The 21773-nt window shown below is 39.9% G+C and overlaps 1 protein-coding gene across 1 annotated transcript in view; it reads left to right on the top strand.

The window, feature by feature from the left end:
- Positions 1–7: 7 nt before the first annotated feature.
- fra (neogenin protein frazzled) overlaps positions 8–21773 on the top strand; it is a 99541-nt gene continuing 77775 nt past the window's right edge. The window contains 1 exon segment of the mRNA XM_089734490.1: positions 8–279. Within this exon segment, the coding sequence (XP_089590616.1) occupies positions 195–279 (85 nt within the window). The 5' untranslated portion in view covers positions 8–194.

Here is a 21773-nt window from a genome sequence, read left to right as displayed (position 1 = left end):
GTTTCGTCCCGGGCAATGCCCTTTCAATATCGAATTGTTTCTGAATGTAAGTGGACATGAAAATGGCGGATCGCGTAGTATCGCTCCGAATTCGTTATCTGTGAACTTTATCATAAAAAATTTTGATTTTATGTGAAAATGTGATAGTTATGAATTAAAACCTCTAGTGCAGTGGTCTTCTATTGGTTTGAACCATGTTTCGGACAGGGATCGTAGCTTACGGCGTGAGAAACTGGATATTCTTGTGGCTGTCGCTACATTTGTTTACATACGTTCAAGGTAGGCTCCTTTCATGTAAAATACGGCATTTATTATCGATCCATTGTCTTCAAGTAACTGTGAGCTTGCCTGCACATGCCAAGTTAAAATATTCGAGAACTTTGGCTTAAGTCATTTAAAATAAGGAAATTATTTACATTTGGATTTAGTTTCTGAAGCGTTTTATTTACTATCTTGCAAATCTACCTAATTTAAGTTTAGTAAGTATTTATGTCTCTCTGACGCTTTTAGACCGGTTGTTAATAAAATTTATGAGGATGTGTACGGCTTGGGCGCGGTATATTTATTACTTTTGGACTAAAGTTATGAACTTTTAATAGAAAATATGTCTTCTTCAATATTACTTTCCTTTTTACGATCAAAAGTGAGGTTTTGTTATTTTTAATTATTCTGTTTTTTTCTCTGGATAACTGGCATTAAAGATAATTTTATTCGAATATTTTGTATTTTCGGGTTTAACTTTATAATTTTGTGCTAGTATTACTACATACATAATTATACTTATCCAACGTCTCGTATACTTTATTATATTGTAACTTTTACCTGCCTATTTGCTAGTAGTTTATGGGGCTATTCCAACAACACACGGACGGGGCACCTATTGTAACACACACTCGACAATTAATGGCTGAAAAAACAAAAAGTATTAACTTTCAATATGTGATCGCGATATTTGAGATCTTATGAGATAAAATTATAAATATATATTTTATAAATTAATGCAAATAAAATTGCAATGACTTGAAGTCGTCGTGGCCCAAAGGATAAGACGTCCGGTGCATTCGTGTCAAGCGACGCAGCGGTGTTCGAGTCCCGCAGGTGGGTACCACTTTTTCCAATGAAATACGTAGTCAACAAATGTTCACGATTGACTTCCACGGGGAAGGAATAACATCGTGTAATAAAAATCAAAAACTCACACGAATAAAGTGTGTCCATACTCTGTGCTCTAAACCGTTGCACAAAGACATTTTCAATAATAACATTTCGTAAACAGGATTTAGTATCGGGTCGTGCTCGCGTGAATACCGACCGGGCTTTTGGTGATTTTATTGTAGTCGTCAGGGCTCCGCTGTGGGTCGGCCGCCAACTGAGAGAGTTGGCCATTTCTTGGCTAAATGGAGTTGTCTTATTAATCTATACTACTGAATCGTGCATCCGATTGACTTGGAACTTGGTATCCATGTAGAAAATACATGTACTTAATATTTATATGAGTGTTGGACTCCCCAATAATAATGACCATAAATAATATTACGGTTTTAAATAACAATAAAACCGATATTATGTGCGGAGAAGGAAAACACACAGCATTGTATTATGAAGAAGCCGTGTGTATTATGTATGTGTAAAAGGCGCACGAATTCGGCCCTACAGTGCCTAACAGTTGTATTGTATTGAATTAGAGAAATTGCATAAAATATGCCTTCTAAATCAAGGGCTGGGTAGCCCTGACCGTGGCAACGCAATGCTCACAGAAGGAACAGTATTGGGCCGCCACGGTAGGTAATTCTACGTCCGTCTTATTGCCCTAGGAAAGTCTGAAGATTCATCCCTAATGATCAGTCCCGTCGGGAGCGCGTTTTTATGAATAACTAGCTTTTGCCCGCGACTCCGTCCGCGTGGAATAGTTACTTTGACAACGCTAAATTTTACCCGCGACTTCATTTACGTAGAAAGTGAAAATATTTTTGAATAATAGAATGTTTAGGAGCTATTTAAGGTGCCAAGTGATGTTATATAGCCTGTAGCCTTCCTCAATAAATGGGCTATCTAACACTGAAATAATTTTTCAAATCGGACCAGTAGTTCCTGAGATTAGCGCGTTCAAACAAATAAACTCTTCAGCTTTATAATATTAAAATAAGTATAGATTATCGATTCCTTACTGCGGCTAAACTATAGACACTCGCAACAGCAGAAGTGGGAATCCCGCTCTGGTCGGCAGCATTCAACCTGACCGTATGTTAGATGCAGTGCAAGTATTGTGCCCGTAGTCAATACCGAAATACTCTGATATCTACAGACAATACAATAATTTTGTTAGGTCGCTCTGATATCCTGACCAGGATCAACCAGGGTAAAAAAACGATTTAACCGTTTTTTTTGTTTTTAAACCACATTTATTATTTAACTTAATCATTGCACAAGTGCCATTCCTCTGCGAGATGATTATTTGACAATTGAACTCGCGAAAACTGAAGAGATTACATACTACAATTTTTTTGCAAACGATGTGGACGAGAGCACGGCCCTCATGGTGTTAAGTGGACATCGAAGCCTATAAACAGCAGCAACATAAATGCGGCCTTTCACCTTGAGGGTTCAGTTCTGAATCTCAGTTTTATAGTACAACGGCTGCCCCAGCCTTCAGACCGAAACTAAAACGGCTCTAAGACGTCCTACCACCAGTAGTTATTCAAATTAATTGCGGGTTTGATTTTTTATTACGCGATGTTATTCCATTACCGTGGAAGTCATTCGTGATTATTGTTATGTACGTATTTCTTTCACGTTTTGAACTGTTTATTAAATATATGGGGATTTCTATAATAACAACAATAATAATAATAATTGCATTTATTTACTCCACAATAAAAATAATTTTTTTTTTTATTGCCTTTGTAGGCAGACGAGCGTACGGCCCACCTGATGGTAAGTGGTTACCGTCGCCCATGGACTTCAGCAATGCCAGGAGCAGAGCCAAGCCGCTGCCTACTAATATTACACGATGTTATTCCATCACTGTGGAAGTAATTCGTGATTATTGTTATTGTACGTATTTCTTTCACGCTTTGAACTGCTCATGTTTAGGCTAATGACATCGTAGCTTTGGTTCTAAAGATTTGTCATTGTAAATACATTTCGGAAGGATATAGGTACGCGCGGCGACGCTCGTTTCGGATATTTCCATTCGTGAATGTTTATGTGCGTCTGACTTTAAAGGTCACTGTTCAACTGCGAAATATGCGCTGTGTTTTTAAAGATATGCTCAAGGGGCTTTAGAAATAAGAGTCGTTCATGAAACAGACAATTGATACTTACATAATACTGGTGGTGGGACCTCTTGTGAGTCCGCGCGGGTAGGTACCACCACCCCACCTATTTCTGCCGTGAAGCAGTAATGCGTTTCGGTTTGAAGGGTGTGGCAGCCGTTGTAACTATACTTGAGATCTTAGAACTTATATCTCAAGGTTGGTGGCGCATTTACGTCGTAGATGTCCATGGGCTCCAGTAACCAATTTATATCAGGTGGACTGTGAGCTCGTCCACCTACCTAAGCAATAAAAATATATATGTATATATGTACATATATTAACATGTTCAACATACATGATGGCTCCCATTTTTGATGTCTTTACAATTAATGACGAGCGGGTTGTACTCAGTCAGGATATTTGATGTGTGGCCCGCGGATGCGGCATCGTGAAATATCTTCTTTATCGGGAGACAAGGAGTGTAATATTGAGAGATTAATCAAAATAACGGAAAATCTAACAGTACAATAGTCATCATCATCATTCTTTCCTATTACCTTCTGCTGGGGTGTAGGGCTCGAATAAAATTTTTCCATTTACATCGGTCTTGGGCAGTCTGTTCTAGCTCCTCCCACGTCATGCCCAAGACCCCTAGCTCCTGCTCCACCGAGCGACACCAAGTTGTTCTGGGGCGGCCTCTCTTCCTCTTGCCAGACACTTTTCAGGTCAGTGCTCTCTTTGATAGGTGGGTATCGGGCTTTCACAAAAAAAAAAAAATACATTACAATAGTAAAATCCAAAAATCTTTAATGCATTAACATCATTTGTAATATTCTATTTTGATGAAAAATGGCCTATATTCTGCGACGAATATTAAATATCTGACAACTTGAGTGAGTTCAGTGGTTCCGAAGGTGTACACTGGAATGTTCTCGATCATTTTAGGCTTACATCTTGTGATTACCTTCTGCTGCCTCCTTGAACACTAGGTATTGGAAAATTGACTCGTGGCGTATTGTAAGGCCTCTTGGGTAAACGCTAACCATTAGCCAGCCTATTTCTAGAGCAAAGCAGTAATGCGTTCCGTTTCGTAGGACGGGACATTCGTTATACAGAACAATTCAGACTTACTTACGTTATGTCTCTTTCGTTTACATAACGATGCTATAAATATATAAATGGACATGTAAAGATAAGTAAGTAGCGAGTACTGTGACCGGAGACTTAAAGAACAGGCGCCGGCGACATATTTACGCGCCGAACGAAATTATTTCATTCAATTTACTGATTTAAGCTTTTTGTGTTGGCTTGAGAACTTTCGAGAATTACAATTGGTTATTTAGTGGACTGGGGCGGGAATTAACGAATGTAGAACTGTTTGCTGAACTTTAGTCATTTTTATGGAATGACTAGCTGACCCGGCAGACTTCGTAGTGCCTCAATCGAGAAATAAAAGACCTAAACTTTTGTGTAAAATAAACTTAAAACAAACAAAAGGAATCCGTCCGACGGGGGACACATCAAAGGAAAAATAAAATTGTTATTTTTATTTAATTATGAGCATTTTCATATTTATCTACCTTTGAAACATTCTCTGGACTTCCACAAATAATTCAAGACCAAAATTAGCCAAATCGGTCCAGCCGTTCTCGAGTTTTAGCGAGACAATTCATTTTTGAATAATTAGTAATGTTTTTTATATTTGTTCCAAACATGTCCGTTTACATAACGAGATTTTGGAATTTAAGGGTAGCGCGTCTGTTCAAGCGCAGCATACTACTACGTCATAAATGCGTCAGCCCGCTGAGCTTATCGCCGGATCTTCTCAGCAGGTCATGATTCCGATCCTCTAGTAGATGCATTCGTGAAGCACCAATCCTGGAGATCTTAGGATGCTCTGGGGCATATGTTAGCAAATCCCATCCCTCCTGGCTGAGCCTTTGCTCGCCCACCTGTCCTGGTGAAACTGGAAAGGCCTCGCGGCCTCCAGTAATCCTTCTTTCCTAAAAAAAAGCGCAGCGTGGCCACATGGTGCAGACGTAAGATGATTCATCAGCTTGTATACCTGTATGCTATCGAAGCAGTTGGTTGATACAATTAGAATTTTAGCGAACTTTCATTTTTTCAATGGCCGACACAAATCAATTATAGTAAACTCGATACTCGATCGATACCTCCAAAACTCGATAGCAGAAGTGGATATTGTTTTATTTATTTACTAGCTGACCCGGCAAACATTGTTTTGCCATATATAAGATTTCTAGGGAATTTCTAGTGTAGAAAAAAAAACTAACTTATTGTAAGTGTGTAAGGATGTGGTAAATGAGTGAAAGAGGTATGTAGTGGTGTGAACGATGAGGGAATATATAATAAAAATAACAAAACCTCATTCAACCACATAATAACCTCATTATAACCAAAAAAAATGTCCAAATAAAAAAAATATGTTAGGGGTGGACAACCCTAGGGGTATGAAAAATAGATAGTAGCCGATTCTCAGGCTTACTGAATATGCATAAAAAATTTCATGAGAATCGGTCAAGCGGTTTCGGAGGAGTATGGCAACGAACATTGTGACACGAGAATTTTATATATTAGATAATCATATTATATGTATAATACAGTACCGTAAAATCGTACGGAAAATATCTAAGAAGAACCTTTTAGGACTAAAACAAAGGTACCTGAAGCGTGCCTTTGTTACCTGCAAATCTCTCCGCACAGACCTTGTCCCAGCCACGGTAGGAATATTAGGCACAAGTGAGATGCATGTGTCTGCATTTTTTAAATAAATGGCGCTACGCATATTTTAGGTCTGCCTCTCAATTGTATAGCAGTATTTTTTAATTTTTATTAAATTTTGTATCTTCTTTCTGCTATTTATTGAATTGAGTACGTACTTCATTATTTATTACCTTTGTAAGCAGATGAGCATACGTCCCACCTGATGGTGAGATGGTGAGGGGCCGAGCTAAGCCTAATTTGAGGCCTAATCGTAATTTGAACACCGGCCTTGTCGCATCGCCCCTCGTATCCTCTAGCAGCCCTAGTCGTCGGTTGTGGGACAACTGTTGTCGTCATTTATCGAATTAATTTACCTGTAAAGAGTAGGACTGTTGTTTCAAAGCGGGCGGCATTTTTCCGGGCAAATTAATCCTGGGAAATATGTAAATGCGGACAGTATTAAAAACGAAATTGAACCCAAATAAAATCTCGGGTAGGTACTTCGGGTGAAAGCTAATATAGAAAAATAATATTTTTCGCCAAAGCTCCGTGGGAGTCACGTACAACAGCGCCCGCGGCATTTCTAATAGCAAGTGTGCCTGGAATATCTGAGATATTGAAATTGTACTTTGAATTCCTCGCACGTTATGATAGCCTGGTACTTTCTGTTCTCAATGGGGTTTTTTTCGGCTTCTTCAAGGCTGTGGTTTGGTATGTTAATGTTATTAATTTTGTAAGCACTGCGAGGACTGCTCGTCTGAAAAAACGAGAATAGATGACGGTCTCGTGGTAGAAACTTTCCAGATATTGGTACCTTGTGGTGTGTTAAAAAGCCTCTCTCATCATCGACTAGTTTTGCTACCTAAGCTGAGAGCCTTGAGAGGCTATATCAGCGTAACCTTAACTAGTAGGTGAGCTCACGGGGCTCAAACTTGACGACGTTGCTAACACGAACCCTAGCAAGAGCCGTCCTTCGCAGAATCTACCACCGGATTGGAAACGCTACCCACTGAGAAGATCCGGCGAGAAATTCAGTGGGCTGTGTCTGAGGGTTAATATACTCGTCGCAAGCGACGTGTTCGACGGGAACGGTGACCGGTGCTTGAGGTACCTAAAAGCACCGTTAGTGGATCGGGAGGATCCGAAATGACGTGCATCATCGACGAGCATGCTATCAGGACATACACGAAGTCAGAGTCTCAGATCTACCTCTGTAAATCTTAATATTCCTGGCATTCTTTGGATTGAAGCTTAATATCAAAACTGTGTTAGAGAGACAGAAGAGCTCACGCTCTTTATGGTGGGGAGTGGGTTACGCGGAGCACGCTTTGGTAGAACGAGATATATAAGAATAGGATTCATGCTATGCTCTATAGGCCCCATAATCAAAGTAAACAAATCACTCTTAGCTTTCAGTTATTTCAAGACTGGCTCCTCATGCGTTCCTATGTGAGCGTATTCACTGCCATTAGACGTTTTATAACGCCACGATCAACTATTCCAATTAAAGCATTCTAAACACAAACAAAGATAGAAAAAGCCTGCCTGTTAGCAAAGGTATCGTCTCATTTAAGTCTGGTCTCGGGACAAAAACCGTTCCGGACGCGGAGGTACCGAGTCGGACGGATAATTACTTCCAATGTCCTTACACTTAAAAACTATGCCGTAGAATACAGTGTAATGAACTAACAGTCGTTTTAGGCTAGTGTTGACTGTCCTTTTATTAGCTGTTCCCATCCAGACGGTGGCCATACTAGTGGTGTGTTGCGAGCCCGTCCGGGCCAGTACCGCTGTCCTGTTTAACGCGTCATTACGGATCCTGCTGATCTATTAACGGTGCTTTTAGGCACCACAAGCACCGGTCACCGTCCTCGTCGAACCCGTCGCTTGCGACGAAGGGCTCGATGAGCGAACTAACCCATAGACACAGCCCACTGAGTTTCTCGCTGAATCTTCTCAGTGGGTCGCGTTTCCGATCCGGTGGTAGATTCTGCGAAGCACTGCTCTTGCTAGGGTCAGTGTTAGCAACTCTCCGGTTTGAGCCCCGTGAGCTCACCTACAAACGTTAGGGTGAAGCTGAAATAGCATCTCAAGGCTATCAGCATAGGGAGGGAAAAAAAGAAAAAAAAGCTTAACGAGCCAATCACACGTTCCGTATTGAGAAATTTGATCTGGAGATTGGGTCTGAATGCCAACAATGTAATGGGGACCTCGTCTTCTCTAATAATTATCTTAAAATTGCAACTTATTTAAAATTTGCCACAATTCTACCGTATTTGTCATCAGTATTAGATAAAATAGTCTTGATTTAACAAATCTAATCAACATTTCAACGGCAACCTACTTCACACTGCCAATTAATCAAACGTAACGACTTTAATTTAATTAAACTGTGTACAATTACTGACATCAAACGGGTTCTCTATTAAAAGTTATCAATGCGAGATTATTACCGTTTTTGTAGAACTAACTCTAGTCATATATCATTCAGCTTGGACATAATTCATGTTTTAGTCTAGTTTTTGTGCTGCAAATACGTGTTAAAATGAGTAATAAATCATTTGTGGTGGGTTTCTGAGTTATAGTAGTTTTGAAGCTATTACCATTGGAAGTGTGTACAGTTCGCTACTGTTCTCGTGAGGACATGAGTATAGCCTTCCATACCGGGATTTTTTTTATTGCATAGATGGTTGGACGAGCTCACAGTCCACCTAGGAGTCCATAAACATCTACAACGTAAATGCCACCACTCACCTTGAGACATGAGTTCTGAGGTCTCAGTATAGTTACAACGGCTACCCTACCCTTCAAACCGAAACGCATTACTGCTTCACGGCAGAAATAAGCAGGACTGCCGGGGACATTGCCGAGCTGGTATCCAGTGGTACTCTGACACCACACCGTCGCCCGCTTTGACACTTAGGGTTCAACGACCTCGAAGCAGCTGGTCTACAACAGAGCCATATAGATTTTAGTTAATACCTAGTTAGGATTTGTGGTCTGAGGAATTGTTCGAGATGATACCAACGTCTCGTTTTTACCATCGCACTGCCCGCCCCCGGAGTAGAGTTCATCCATACTACCTGGAGCCACTGCGGTCATCCACAGTGCGTTTCCAGAGATCTTTTTTGCCACGTACCATCCGGCTATGGAATGAGCTCCTCTCCACGGTGTTTCCCGAGCGCTATGACATGTCCTTCTTCAAACGAGGCTTGTGGAGAGTATTAAGCGGTAGGCAGCGGCTTGGCTCTGCCCCTGGCATTCCTGAAGTCCATGGGCGACGGTAACCACTCACTATCAGGTGGGCCGTATGCTCGTCTGTCTACAAGGGCAATAAAAACAATAAATTGTTTACCTTAAAAATTAATGATGCTTATTCCAAATGTCGGTTTCTCCGTATTTAATTTCCTCCAGTCGTCCGGTTAGGGAACTGTCATTATCAGCATTCCGCGGCGTTCCGCAGCCGATGGAAATGTCACCGGCGAGACTCCGACCTATCAGCCCGTAGCTAGAACTAGACGGACCCGATTAAGAAACTGCATCATTAAAACTATAATTATAGATAGAACTGGTATTTTTTCCTTGGACGAAGCAGCGGGGACCTGTTGCTGATCGATGATTAAATCAATGGGTGAAATAAATTACGTACCAAGTTTCGCCATTTTAAGTTCTAAGTCGTCGTGGCCTAAAGGATAAGACGTCCGGTGCATTCGTGTTGAGCGATGCACCGGTGTTCGAATCCCGCAGGCGGGTACCAATTTTTCTAATGAAATACGTACTCAACAATTGTTCACGATTGACTTCCACGGTGAAGGAATAACATCGTGTAATAAAAATCAAACCCGCAAAATTATAATTTGCGTAATTACTGGTGGTAGGACCTCTTGTGAGTCCGCGCGGGTAGGTACCACCACCCTGCCTATTTCTACCGTGAAGCAGTAATGCGTTTCGGTTTGAAGGTGGGGCAACCGTTGTAACTATACTTGAGACCTTAGAACTTATATCTCAAGGTGGGTGGCGCATTTACGCTGTAGCTGTCTATGGGCTCCAGTAACCACTTAACACCAGGTGGGCTGTGAGCTCGTCCACCCATCGTAGCAATAAAAAAAAAAGTCTGAACACAAGGCCGCTTCGGGCGAGGAAGAAAGGATAAGGCAGGACCGAGGGACGGAGTCGTGTGCGTAATCTCCGCTGATGTTCAGATGCTATCATCAAAGAAGTTTCAAGTATAGAGCTTTAATTACCCGGGCTGGAAGTAAAGCGTGTTAATCTTTGATTCTATTTAAAGTACGGTGAGCCGGTCGCGGGGCGCAGATGTGTGTTTTCATTTATTAAAAAGTTATTAGGCAGTGACGTTACGAATCCAAGATGGACCCTCGGAGATTTATATAAAATATGTATTTTTTTTTGCTCTGATCTAATAAGTCTCTGAATGTTCACCCCATCGAATCCTACTGATATTATAAACGCGAATGTTTGTAAGAATGTATCGATGTATGCTTGTTGCTCTTTCACCCAAAAATTGATTGTACAATAATGCAGCTGACACATCAGAATAACATATAATTTATAAAGATATATTGTGAATTACCTAAAATATAACGACAAGTGTCATGTAAGAAGGAAAATAATCAGCCATCTTATTTTAAATAAAAATAAAAAAAAAATACTAAACAATGATTTTTACACACCGTAGCAAATTGTTTTAACTTAAATCTAATACATCGGGTTTCCCGGTTCAGTGATCAGCGTGTCCTGTGACACATAGGCCTCTTCCAGCTGCTTCCATTCTTCTCTATTGGTAGCTTTTCTGGATCAGATTGTCCCTCCAATCATCTTTATATCATATTTTTTTTATTTTTTTTTATTGCTAGATGAGTGGACGAGCTCACAGCCCACCTGGTGTTAAGTGGTTACTGGAGCCCATAGACATTTACGACGTAAATGTGCCACCCACCTTGAGATATAAGTTCTAAGGTCTCAGTATAGTTACAACGGCTGCCCCACCCTTCAAACCGAAACGCATTACTACTTCACGGCAGAAATAGGCAGGGTAGTGGTACCCACCCGCGCGGACTCACAAGAGGTCCTACAACCAGTAATTACGCAAATTATAATTTTGCGGGCTTCATTTTTATTACACGATGTTATTCCTTCACCGTGGAAGTCAATCGTGAACATTTGTTGAGTACGTATTTCATTAGAAAAATTGGTACCCGCCTGAGATTCGAACACCGGTGCATCGCTCAACACGAATGCATCAGACGTCTTATCCGTTAGGCCACGACGACTTCAAAATCCAAATCTGTCCATCTTCTAGCTAGCCTACCTCTTTTTCTTTTGCCATCGTGTGACTGACATTCTGTTATAATTTTAGTCCATTTCATTCTGCTTTCCCTTGTCCTTGACTTATTTTCATAATATATATATATAGAAAAAAGAATTGCTGTTCGTTAGTCTCGCTAAAACTCGAGAACGGCTGAACCGATTTGGCTAATTTTGGTCTTGAATTATTTGTGGAAGTCCAGAGACGGTTTAAAGGATTAGATAAATAAGAAAATGCTCGGAAGTAAATAAAAATAACAATTTTGTTTTTATGTCCTTCGTATGTCCCCCGTCGGACGGATTCCTTTTGTTTGTTTTATGTTTATTTTATACAAAAGTTTAGGTTTTTTATTTATCGATTGAGGCACTACGAAGTCTGCCGGGTCAGCTAGTAAAGAATATATTTAAATACGGCTAAGAGAAGTAGAGAAATTCGCAAATTACTTTATGGATCAATCGTGACGTAATCAAAGATTTTACGGAAGCAAAATTATACACCCACCCGCCTCCGCCCTACGCCGAGCTGCCACGGACTGTATCCGTCTTGGATCCACTGAATTTCTATTTGAATTCGGGGGTTTAATAAAAACCAGTCCCAATGATCGAGTTGATTGAAATCAAATATTTGAGAAAGCTTTATTTGCTCGGAGCGGCCCTTGATTGGCGAAATACAATATTAATGCTAATTAAGCACTGACCTACCTTTCATTCCTAATTATTGATTATTTCAATTTGTGTTTTCAATTTCTGCTGATTCGCTCTCTCCGGCGCGCTGTCATTGCGCATACAGCTATTGACTGTGTTGTTGTGGGGGTTTTACTTTTTTATTTCCTAAATTCAGTTGACATTTAGGTAAATAAATTAGTCAATAATATTTTTGTCGTTCTCTGAACCTAGTAGGAATGAAGTTGTAGCTCTATTACGACACGAAGCTAGGAGCCTTTATCAATGTTGACCCCCGACTGTAACGTGCCAAAAATTATAGACGCTGATACGGACGTGTGCAGGCTAGTTATGAGAATAGATGTATACACACATACACGCAAAATTATAATTTGCTTAATTACTGGTGGTAGGATCTTTTGTGAGTCCGCACGGGTAGGTACCACTGTCCTGCCTAATTCTGCCGTGAAGCGGTAGTGCGTTTCGGTTTGAAGGGTGAGGCAGCCGTTGTAACTATACTGAGACCTTAGAACTTATATCTCAAGGTGGGTGGCGGCATTTCCGTTTTAGTTGTCTGTGGGCTCCAGTAACCACTTAGCACCAGTTGGGCTGTGAGCTCGTCCATCCAACTAAGCAATAAAAAATAAAAAAATATGTGTGTATGCTCCTAAAAATGGCCAGGTCCTTAAAAATGACTTCACTGAATCGCGATTGAATTGAAAGAGATTGAATTACAAGTTTACAATTGATTACCCCCGATACTGCACTGAGTGAGGGCGCACAGAGAGCCGCGGGGCCGCATTAATTGGACGGGATCAAACGGACGGCACGAGACGTGGGCGCCTGTCGTTAAGTCGCAAATCCTTTGAAGTTAAAATATCTAAATTCAAATATACCTTGCGGATTTATGAAAAATATAATAATGAAACGATTCAAGATGTTGCAATTAATGTAATAATCAGGGTATTCTGAGAAATCGGTAAGACTGGGAATTTGCAAATCTGAGAGCCACAGACCGAGTCCGCATCCAAAACGTTGGGTTAAATTACAAGAGAGGTCACGCGCTATTGAAGTCGTCGTGGCCTAAAGGATAAGACGTCCGGTGCATTCGTATCTAGTGAAGCACCGGTGTTCGAATCCCGCAGACGGGTACAGATTTTTCTAATGAAATACGTACCTAACGATTGACTTCCACGGCGAAGCAATAACGTCGTGTAATAAAAATCAAACTCGCAAAATTATAATTTGCGTAATTACTGGTGGTAGGACCTCTTGTGAGTCCGCAGGGGTAGGTACCACCACCCTGCCTATTTCTGCCGTGAAGCAGTAATGCGTTTCGGTTTGAAGGCTAGAACCGTTGTAACTATACTGAGATCTTAGAACTTATATCTCAAGGTGGGTGGCGCATTTACGTTGTAGATGTCCATGGGCTCCAGTAACCACTTAACACCAGGTAGGTGTTGTACGCTGTGACGCCCTCACGTACAGACCTCCTCAATAAAACTTAGTATTCGTGGCCCCTTTACGAATTATGGGAGTCGATCGCTGATTTAAATTTAAAAAATACATTAAAGTACACAGTATTTTCTCGATGTTTACGCTCCTAAATCGAACCGGACTTAAATTTTAAAATAAGTATACACAATAATATGGAGTATTTCAGAATGAATAAACATTAACAGACTTAATTGTGTTTTCTGTTATATAATAAGAAAACAAGATTTAAAGCCCTTAATCTCTATTAAAATTAATATTTTAAAATTAAACAGTAAACAGTATTAATAAACTATTTAAAACTGAACTCTTTTTTTACTGAACGACTTCACTCCGTGACACTGAAGAAAAAACATTGTTTAAAACTAAAGAGTTTTAAACAATAAAGATTTTCCTTTACATATATTTTATGGTTATTTATTTATTTATTTATTTATTTATTAAGTTGCACCAACAAAGTGATCATCAATACAAAACATTAACAAATTGACAAAAGTTCATGGCAGATGTCACCTCAATTATAGGTGCAATCGACAGTGCATTAACATCAAAAATAAAAAAATATATACAGCTAAGATTTGATTACATTTCATTAATTGCTTGCTTAAGATTAATTTAATTGGGAGATGATCCGCGACAGATTTTTCCTGTAAGTAGTGAGACAATTAGAAAAAACATCTATTTCACTTAAAATAAGTTCAGCGCAATCGGACAACTCCGAAGGAACATTGACGGAGACCGCGCTACCGTGGACATTATTGTAGTCCCAAAGGATTCTGTTTAAGGGAGATTATTGTTATTATTATTATTGATTTTGTGAATTATGTTCTCGTTATGACCATGGAAAACGTTACCTGTATATAAGCAAAACGCAAAAAAGCCAGAGCTCTGTTTCAAGTTAGAAATCTCTCTGAAGAAATAAGTCATTCAGAAGTTTGAAGGGTTCGAAGAAAAACTATGGCGCATCGGGAATGTGACTGGCGTTCGGATAGTTTCTGAGATAACAGACGAAAATGCGATGCTTCTCATTTGCGTTCAACTCGAGACAACGGTTTCTGAAACAAATAACTTCTGATGTTATTTTCGAATCACCACTTAGCCACAAATTCATCGAAACATATTGACAGTGACAGAGTCTTAACTGACATTGGTCGATTGCAATTTAACAGTTTCCTCGTCAGCTCCCAAACTCATAAAAGAAATAGTTATTTTAGAAAGAAAAAAATCAAATTTAAAACTTTAGAAAAGTAACACGTTGGGCGCCAAAAACTCAATTATATGTACGTCCTATTAAGCGAACTTTTCTCTTAAAAAATTTAATCAACGGAGAGCGCGTGCAGGCGACTCACGTTCTTGAACTCGAAGGGTTTGTAGCTATCTGTGTAGCTATGTAAAAGAAGGATCGTAATCAAGCAAGATTACTTTATAGACGTGAGATCCAGGGATATAAGCACTTAATCTGTATTAACTGAAAATACAGTTTTATTTTACTTGTGAGTGAGAGCCTTGAAGCGAATTACACTGCTAGCTAGCAGGCGCAGCCCGTCGACAGTGTTAATAACATGGCTGTCACACTTGCAAACGTATTGTGCCCTACGTACCCAATATGTTTTGTAGAATAATTCGGAGTGTAGAGCTGTGGCTTGTTCCGTGTAGGTCGTGTCGTTAGGCGCCCAAAAAATAAAACAAAAGCATATAATATCCAAACGAAACCCAAGGAATTTTGAGTTTATATTGAGAAATTAGCCGTTCCCTCTCGTACGTGCTCTGATCCCAAGCTCCGCCCCGGGAGTACCTCCGTACTTCAACGTGCTTAGTGGGTCGCGTACGAATGGTAGTTTTTATTCAAACTTAAATAAATTACTCCCGAGTTTCGACTTTTTTCTTAAAACCTTCGCAATTACGATAGCTCTTGAATAATTTATTTTGCGATGAATAATTATAATTTGTTTTCCTCCTAAACGGTAGAAATGAATTTCCATTGTGAAACCTGAGTTCCTTCAAAGTTCTCTGATTTGGTGGAAATCTTTTGTCGAAGTATTGGTTTTCGTGATGTTTTCATGAACCTACAAGAGTATGCGATGGTGAATACACCCATCTCTCTCGCTCCCGGGCTACTCGATTAGACGTAATTATATATTGGAAGCTGGTCGCGCTTGTATTTTCTGGCGCGCCGTCATTGAATAATTGCAGGCAAATGGCTACTTATAAAGTTGTTTACTCTGGGTATGTTGGAGGCTGTCTTCAGCTGTGTGTAGACATGGCCCAAGTCACATCGATCCTGGATGTATAATTTTACTAACTTATACATTCTGGATGTATAATTTTACTAACTTATACGGCTATTTGTGGAAAAAAATTGTGATTTATTTTGAGTCTACAAAGATGCGACTATAGTCTCCGCAGAGGACGTCCTGTGACTGAGAAGAGCAGGACGGACGATGGTTTAATTGAACTATCATTAGATCAGCGTTTGATGTCACAAGGCTTGTCTATACTTTGTCATCGTCTATGATTCTAACCGATTGTTTAAGGAGACAAAGAAATGTAGCCGCGTTTCTTTAACGTGAATCCTAACATTTATTTAAAAGCTCTGTTTGTTTGATTACAGAACGCATTTATAAAACTGTTTCCATTAAGCGAGAAGCTTTCAGTCGGGAGCGTGAAATTACATCTGTACTCAGGGCTGACTGCAAAGAAACCCTGGAATATAATTACTTAAGAATCATTCATAATCAGCTCTAGATCATTGGAGTGGATTGCCGTTAGTGGTCATCACTAATGAGCTACAGGTTCGAATCTCGGCTGGCCTCGGTATCGTTAAAGATTGTATTCGAAGTCTGGTTGTACCTATTTATTTTTGACTAGTGGTACCGCAGTAGTCGAAATTCGACTATAATTAATTGAAATTATACGTTTCAACATTATTATGGTCCTATTGTTACAGATTTCGCCAAGACTACACTATAGACAAATACTCGTAATATACAAATACTCATAAAGATAAATAATACTAACCTATTCTCAATTTGACTACAGACTTTAAGCAATAACAAAAGTTTGACAATAAACAAAGAGTATATGTGTGTATGTCAAATACATTGTAGTGTGTGTAATGTTTTATTTATTGATTTAATGTATCTTTTATGCATTATTTAAAAAAAATATTAGCATTGTGCACTTCTTCTCTATAATCTCTATAAGTGTGGAAAATTTCATACTCCTCCGTCCGCGCAATTTTAGTAAAAATGGACACAAAGTTTTTGCTTCACGTATTAATATATATATTCCTGCTTGGCCTTGCCGAGTGTGCTATTTCAGTCATTTAATCATTAAACCTACATTTTAGTGAAATATGATTTATGCATATCAACTGTGAGTATTTTAATGTTTTGAAACACTGCGCTCCACGTCATCAGTAAGCAGTTCCTTGAGTAGCGCGTCTGTTCTAATAATTATGGCGTCAAGTGATAATATATTTTCTAAAAACAAGAGGAACTAACCTATTGTTGAATTTGCGAATAGTTTGATTTTTATACGTCTGTCTTTATTAGTTACGGGTGAATTTAGAACCGAATGAAAAATACCCGTTTCCTAACGACACACAACGTGACTCAATGCCTTATCTGAGTGGGAGTGGACCACTTAAAGAGCCACGAAAACCCGCAAATATAATAATATAAAATATTCAGAGTTTATTACCCACAGCCTTGGTGTAAAAGGAGAAAGCTTGTTGTATCTGAGCGCTGAAATACATATATACATATGTATAAATTAGGGCTGCGCAGATGTCTTAGTGAGGTACGAAAATAGAATGAGGTGTGGTGCTAGTATGGGCGTTGTGCAGGATAAGAAAACTGCTTGTGTGACGGTTTCAACAAAATTTGGTGATTTATATGAGGGCTTAGAAAATAATCATGCCATAAAAATACGGAATGTCAGTCAGTAAAGTACGTCAATCAATAAATACTTAAAGCTCGCCGCCCAATAGTCTTTTGTATTTGTTATTACAAGCCCTGTTTCACACACTTTTTTCCATGATAGCTTAAGAGGCTATTCCAGCTACGCCAGGAGGGGTAGGTGAGCTCACGGGCTCAACTTGAGAGAATTTGCTAACACTAGCACTAGCAAGAGCAGTGCACCGCAGAATCTACCACCGGATCCGAGTCGCGACCCACTGAGAAGATCTAATGAAAAACGCGGTGGGCTGTGTCTATGGGATAGTTCGCTCGTCGAACTCGTCGACCACGACGAAGGACGACGACCGGTGCTTGAGGGTCCTAAAATCACCTAGAGTGAATCCAGGGAATTCGACAAGACATGTTTCTTTGCGTTGCCCCGTCGCCTGGGTGGGATAGGGTTTCATACACATTGCTGTTCCGCGGACTTGCTACTTCCCTTGTCATTTATTTCAATAGACCGATACATATTTGTCGTAATGCACAATGTCCTCAGTGTATTTTCATATTTAGCCAATAGAGGTCGCTTCAAGTAATTGTGTAACAGTCGATCCACTCGCGGCCCGAGTGTTCGCTGACTCGCTGTAACATTAACCACACCTCTTCGCACGTTGAATGATGGATGTCGGCTGGAACGCAGCGCGCGTTGTCGCGGTGTACGGGCGAGGGCGTGCCCGTATGTACCCAACGTGCGTGCGTGCGTGTGGCGTGCGGTTGCTAGACTTATTGTCACTTATCATCTTTGCAACCGATCTATTGTTATCGAATCGATTTCACATACTTGCCAAACGGTGTTCACAGACATCACAACCAGCTAATCGGACTCCCCGCCACCAGTAAGATGGTCCAGTGGTGTTACTAATGCACGCGATGTATCGGCGGCAATATTTTTAAACATTGTCGAGTGTTAATTATACTCGTAATGCAAATATGACATTCCTCATCGTTCAACAAAAAAGGACAAACATTTTTAAGAACATTTTCGTAAAGTGGCTTTTAATGTAAATTAATTCGTATAACTTTGTTGGTCTGTACGTCGCACTCAGGTCGAGAGGGTCTCGGGACTCCGACGAGACCCTTCAGCTCGGAGGGGCATATTTTACATAAATGAGAGTAAAAATTAATTCTACATTAACGTGATAAAAACTGGTCTGGGATAATGATTGTCTGTATGCTTTACTGCTGTCAAAGCACGAGTCCATGGACATCGACCCATACATATGTTTCATCAAACACGATTGCTACTAGTAGCTAACTTACTTATAGGTACCCAGTCATTAATCTAAGCAGTTCACTGAGCCTATAGACATGATAACGTAAATGCCGCAATCTGCCGCAAAGCCTGAGGTCACAGTCTCAACGGTATAATATAAGCATTATCTCACTTTACAAACTGGAACGCTTGACTGCTTGGCGGTGGAAGGGCGGAGGCTCCTCCCGTGCGGGCGGCTACGTGCCCTACCGCCTCACATTACCTTCCGATCTAAACAAGGTAGGATTGCGTAGGGTAGAACACATTGTTAATTCGCATGCGTTGGTACCACCATCCTGACCTCTGCGCGATGCTGTCCCTCTTTCCGACCCTAAGTGCAGTTTGCAGGATGGCCGCTAGTTCAATGTGGCTTAGACTGACCGTGGTGTTCGATACGGGAAATAGACTTGCCTTTTTTATTGCTTAGATGGGTGGACGAGCTCACAGCACACCTGGGGTTAAGTGGTTATCGCAGCCCATAGACATTTACAACGTCAATTCCGCCACACACCTTGAGATATAAGTTCTAAGATCTCAGTATAGTTATTTGTATTTAAAGAAAGCGCAATATTCACATTACCGCAGTCGGTTCAAATGAGAGGATATTTATAAACCCTTCGTGGCCACGGGTGCTAGTCATCATTGACAAGGACGATTGAATTATACCCTCGTTATGCTGTCAACAGTAAGTTTCCAGAAACCTCTTACTTTTTAAGTCGGCTCATATATAATTGACAAAGAAACTATTGGTAATTACTGAATGTGTTTATGTGTTAGAAAAATAACTTTGATGTTCATTTTTATTATTACGAGTCGATAAACTAACGTTATGTAGTTTTTTCTTTCCCCGTTTTAATGATTAAGGAAAATGAAGGCGTGGTCCCTTTGTAAGCGTTGATCCATAATCTCTTTTTATTTAATTTTTTTAAAGATGTTACTAACATCAATCTTACTCATTTGACACTGTCGATGTCAGAGCCGCGCCCGGACGATGTCGATTCGAGATCAACATAACACTTAAATATTGATTTTATTAATGACTAGCCGTACTCGCCCGCTTCGCTGGGAAATTAATATTAACATTATTATTTATTATCATTATTGTTAAGGAGTCCAACACTCATATAAATTAGCCTATCTATTAAGTACATGTATTTGCTACATGGATAGCAAGTTCCAAGTCAATCGGATGCATGGTTCAGTAGTTATAACGGAACATCCGTAAAAACCACTGTAGATTTATATATTGGTATAGGTTTTGTTATTACTTAGATATAATGTATTAGTAAAACATATGTCCCGCTTACTTTCAATATGACTTAAGTCGTGGACACTAATCTTACGTATATACAGACTCGTAGTATTGTTTCGTCGGTTTCCGCGAGTCATTCGACATATAATTATTTAAAACTGCTTTACGTTATTTTATTTATTGTGATTATATGATTACTAATGTTCCGAATACTTTACACTTTCCGTGGCGACGGTCGGAAATAATGTAAAGACGATAAAAACAAGTGATCGAACCGTAAAAGTACTTTTAATTATAAACTAGCAGCAGCCCCGGCTCCGCTCGGGTCTTTAACAAAAATTTCAACGATATTTGACGTTGTTTTATTTTTTTAAATAAAAGAACACTTATTGCGGCATAACTACAATAGTTAGACATATGCTGTCGCGACACTTTTTGTAAATAATAATGTGTTCTACAAAGTCGTAGTACATTTTTTTATTCTATCATCAATAGTTTTCGCAGGGCACGCGGTTTAAAGAATATTTTAGGTATTTTTTTTACACCTTAGGTTACATTATTGGAGTTACATACATAAAGGATACCTAATTTTTTTCAAAAAATATTTAAAGCCTATGTCACTCGGGAGTAGTGTAGCTTTCAAACAGTGAAAGAATTTTTCAAATCGGTTCAGTAGTTTCGGAGCCTATTCAATACAAACAAACAAACAAATCTTTCCTCTTTATAATATTAGTATAGATTTTGTTAAGTAAGGGTATTTCCGCTGCAACTGGACCCCCAGTGCCGGAGGGGGGCTCGCGTGTGTCCCCTCGTTACAAGGACGCGGTGCCTTATCGACACTCCGCAACATTACTTAACGTCAACTACGGCGAATGGGATGGTTTTTATGGTAATGCTTCGTAACCGTACGAATTACAGGTGTATTTCTGTTCGATCCAATTAAAATAGTATTAAGAACTATCGATGTGACGCGTGGGAGTCCAAGTTTCTACTGGTGGTAGGACCTCTTGTGAGTCCGCGCGGGTGGGTACCACCACCCTGCCTATTTCTGCCGTGAAGCAGTACTGCTTTTCGGTTTGAAGGGTGGGGCAGCCGTTGTAACCATACTGAGACCTTAGAACTTATATCTCAAGGTGGGTGGCGCATTTACGTTTTAGATGTCTATGGGCTCCAGTAACCACTTAACACCAGGTGGGCTGTGAGCTCATCCACCCATCTAAGCAATAAAAAAAAAACGACATGTGTGCAATTCACACGTGGGAGAAGTGAAACCTTCCAAAATTAAAATACAATTATCCTAAACGTCTTAAGTATATGTAAAATTTTGTCATTAGTAAATAATTGTAAGGTAGCGCCCTCTGTGAATTGATATTTTAATTTCACGTATAATCCTAAATTAAAATTCACTACAAGAGCTTTCATACACACGTTAGTATTAAAAAATCTCACAGATGGCGCTGTATTAAATAGTATGTATATTTCTGTCTCATTCTTTGCTGGCTTCATCCTACACATTTTTGTATTTGTGTCTCTTACCTGTCGTTTTTTCCGTTGCATCCGGTTTGAAATCACAACGATTCTAAAGAAGTTTTCACTTCAAAAACGTTTGCCGCTAGGGGCGCTGTTCCAACTGCATACAAAATTGGGCTAACTTTAACGCTATCGACAACGTTAAGAAACTCGCACTAAGCACACTGATCTCGCTGTATTCACGTGTAATTTCCCCCAAGCCGAGAACAAGTCTGCGTGGGGCAGTACCCCTGCCGTCTGCGGTGAGCAACCCTCGCATGAAACGCGACTGAGCCATGTACCGGCTCTGATGCGATGCTTTAAAAATTCATTACGTA

Source organism: Bombyx mandarina, chromosome 02 (genome assembly GCF_030267445.1).
Source record: "Bombyx mandarina strain Sakado chromosome 02, ASM3026744v2".
NCBI classification, from domain to species: domain Eukaryota; kingdom Metazoa; phylum Arthropoda; class Insecta; order Lepidoptera; family Bombycidae; genus Bombyx; species Bombyx mandarina.
This window is presented reverse-complemented; position numbering and strand designations above follow the sequence as displayed.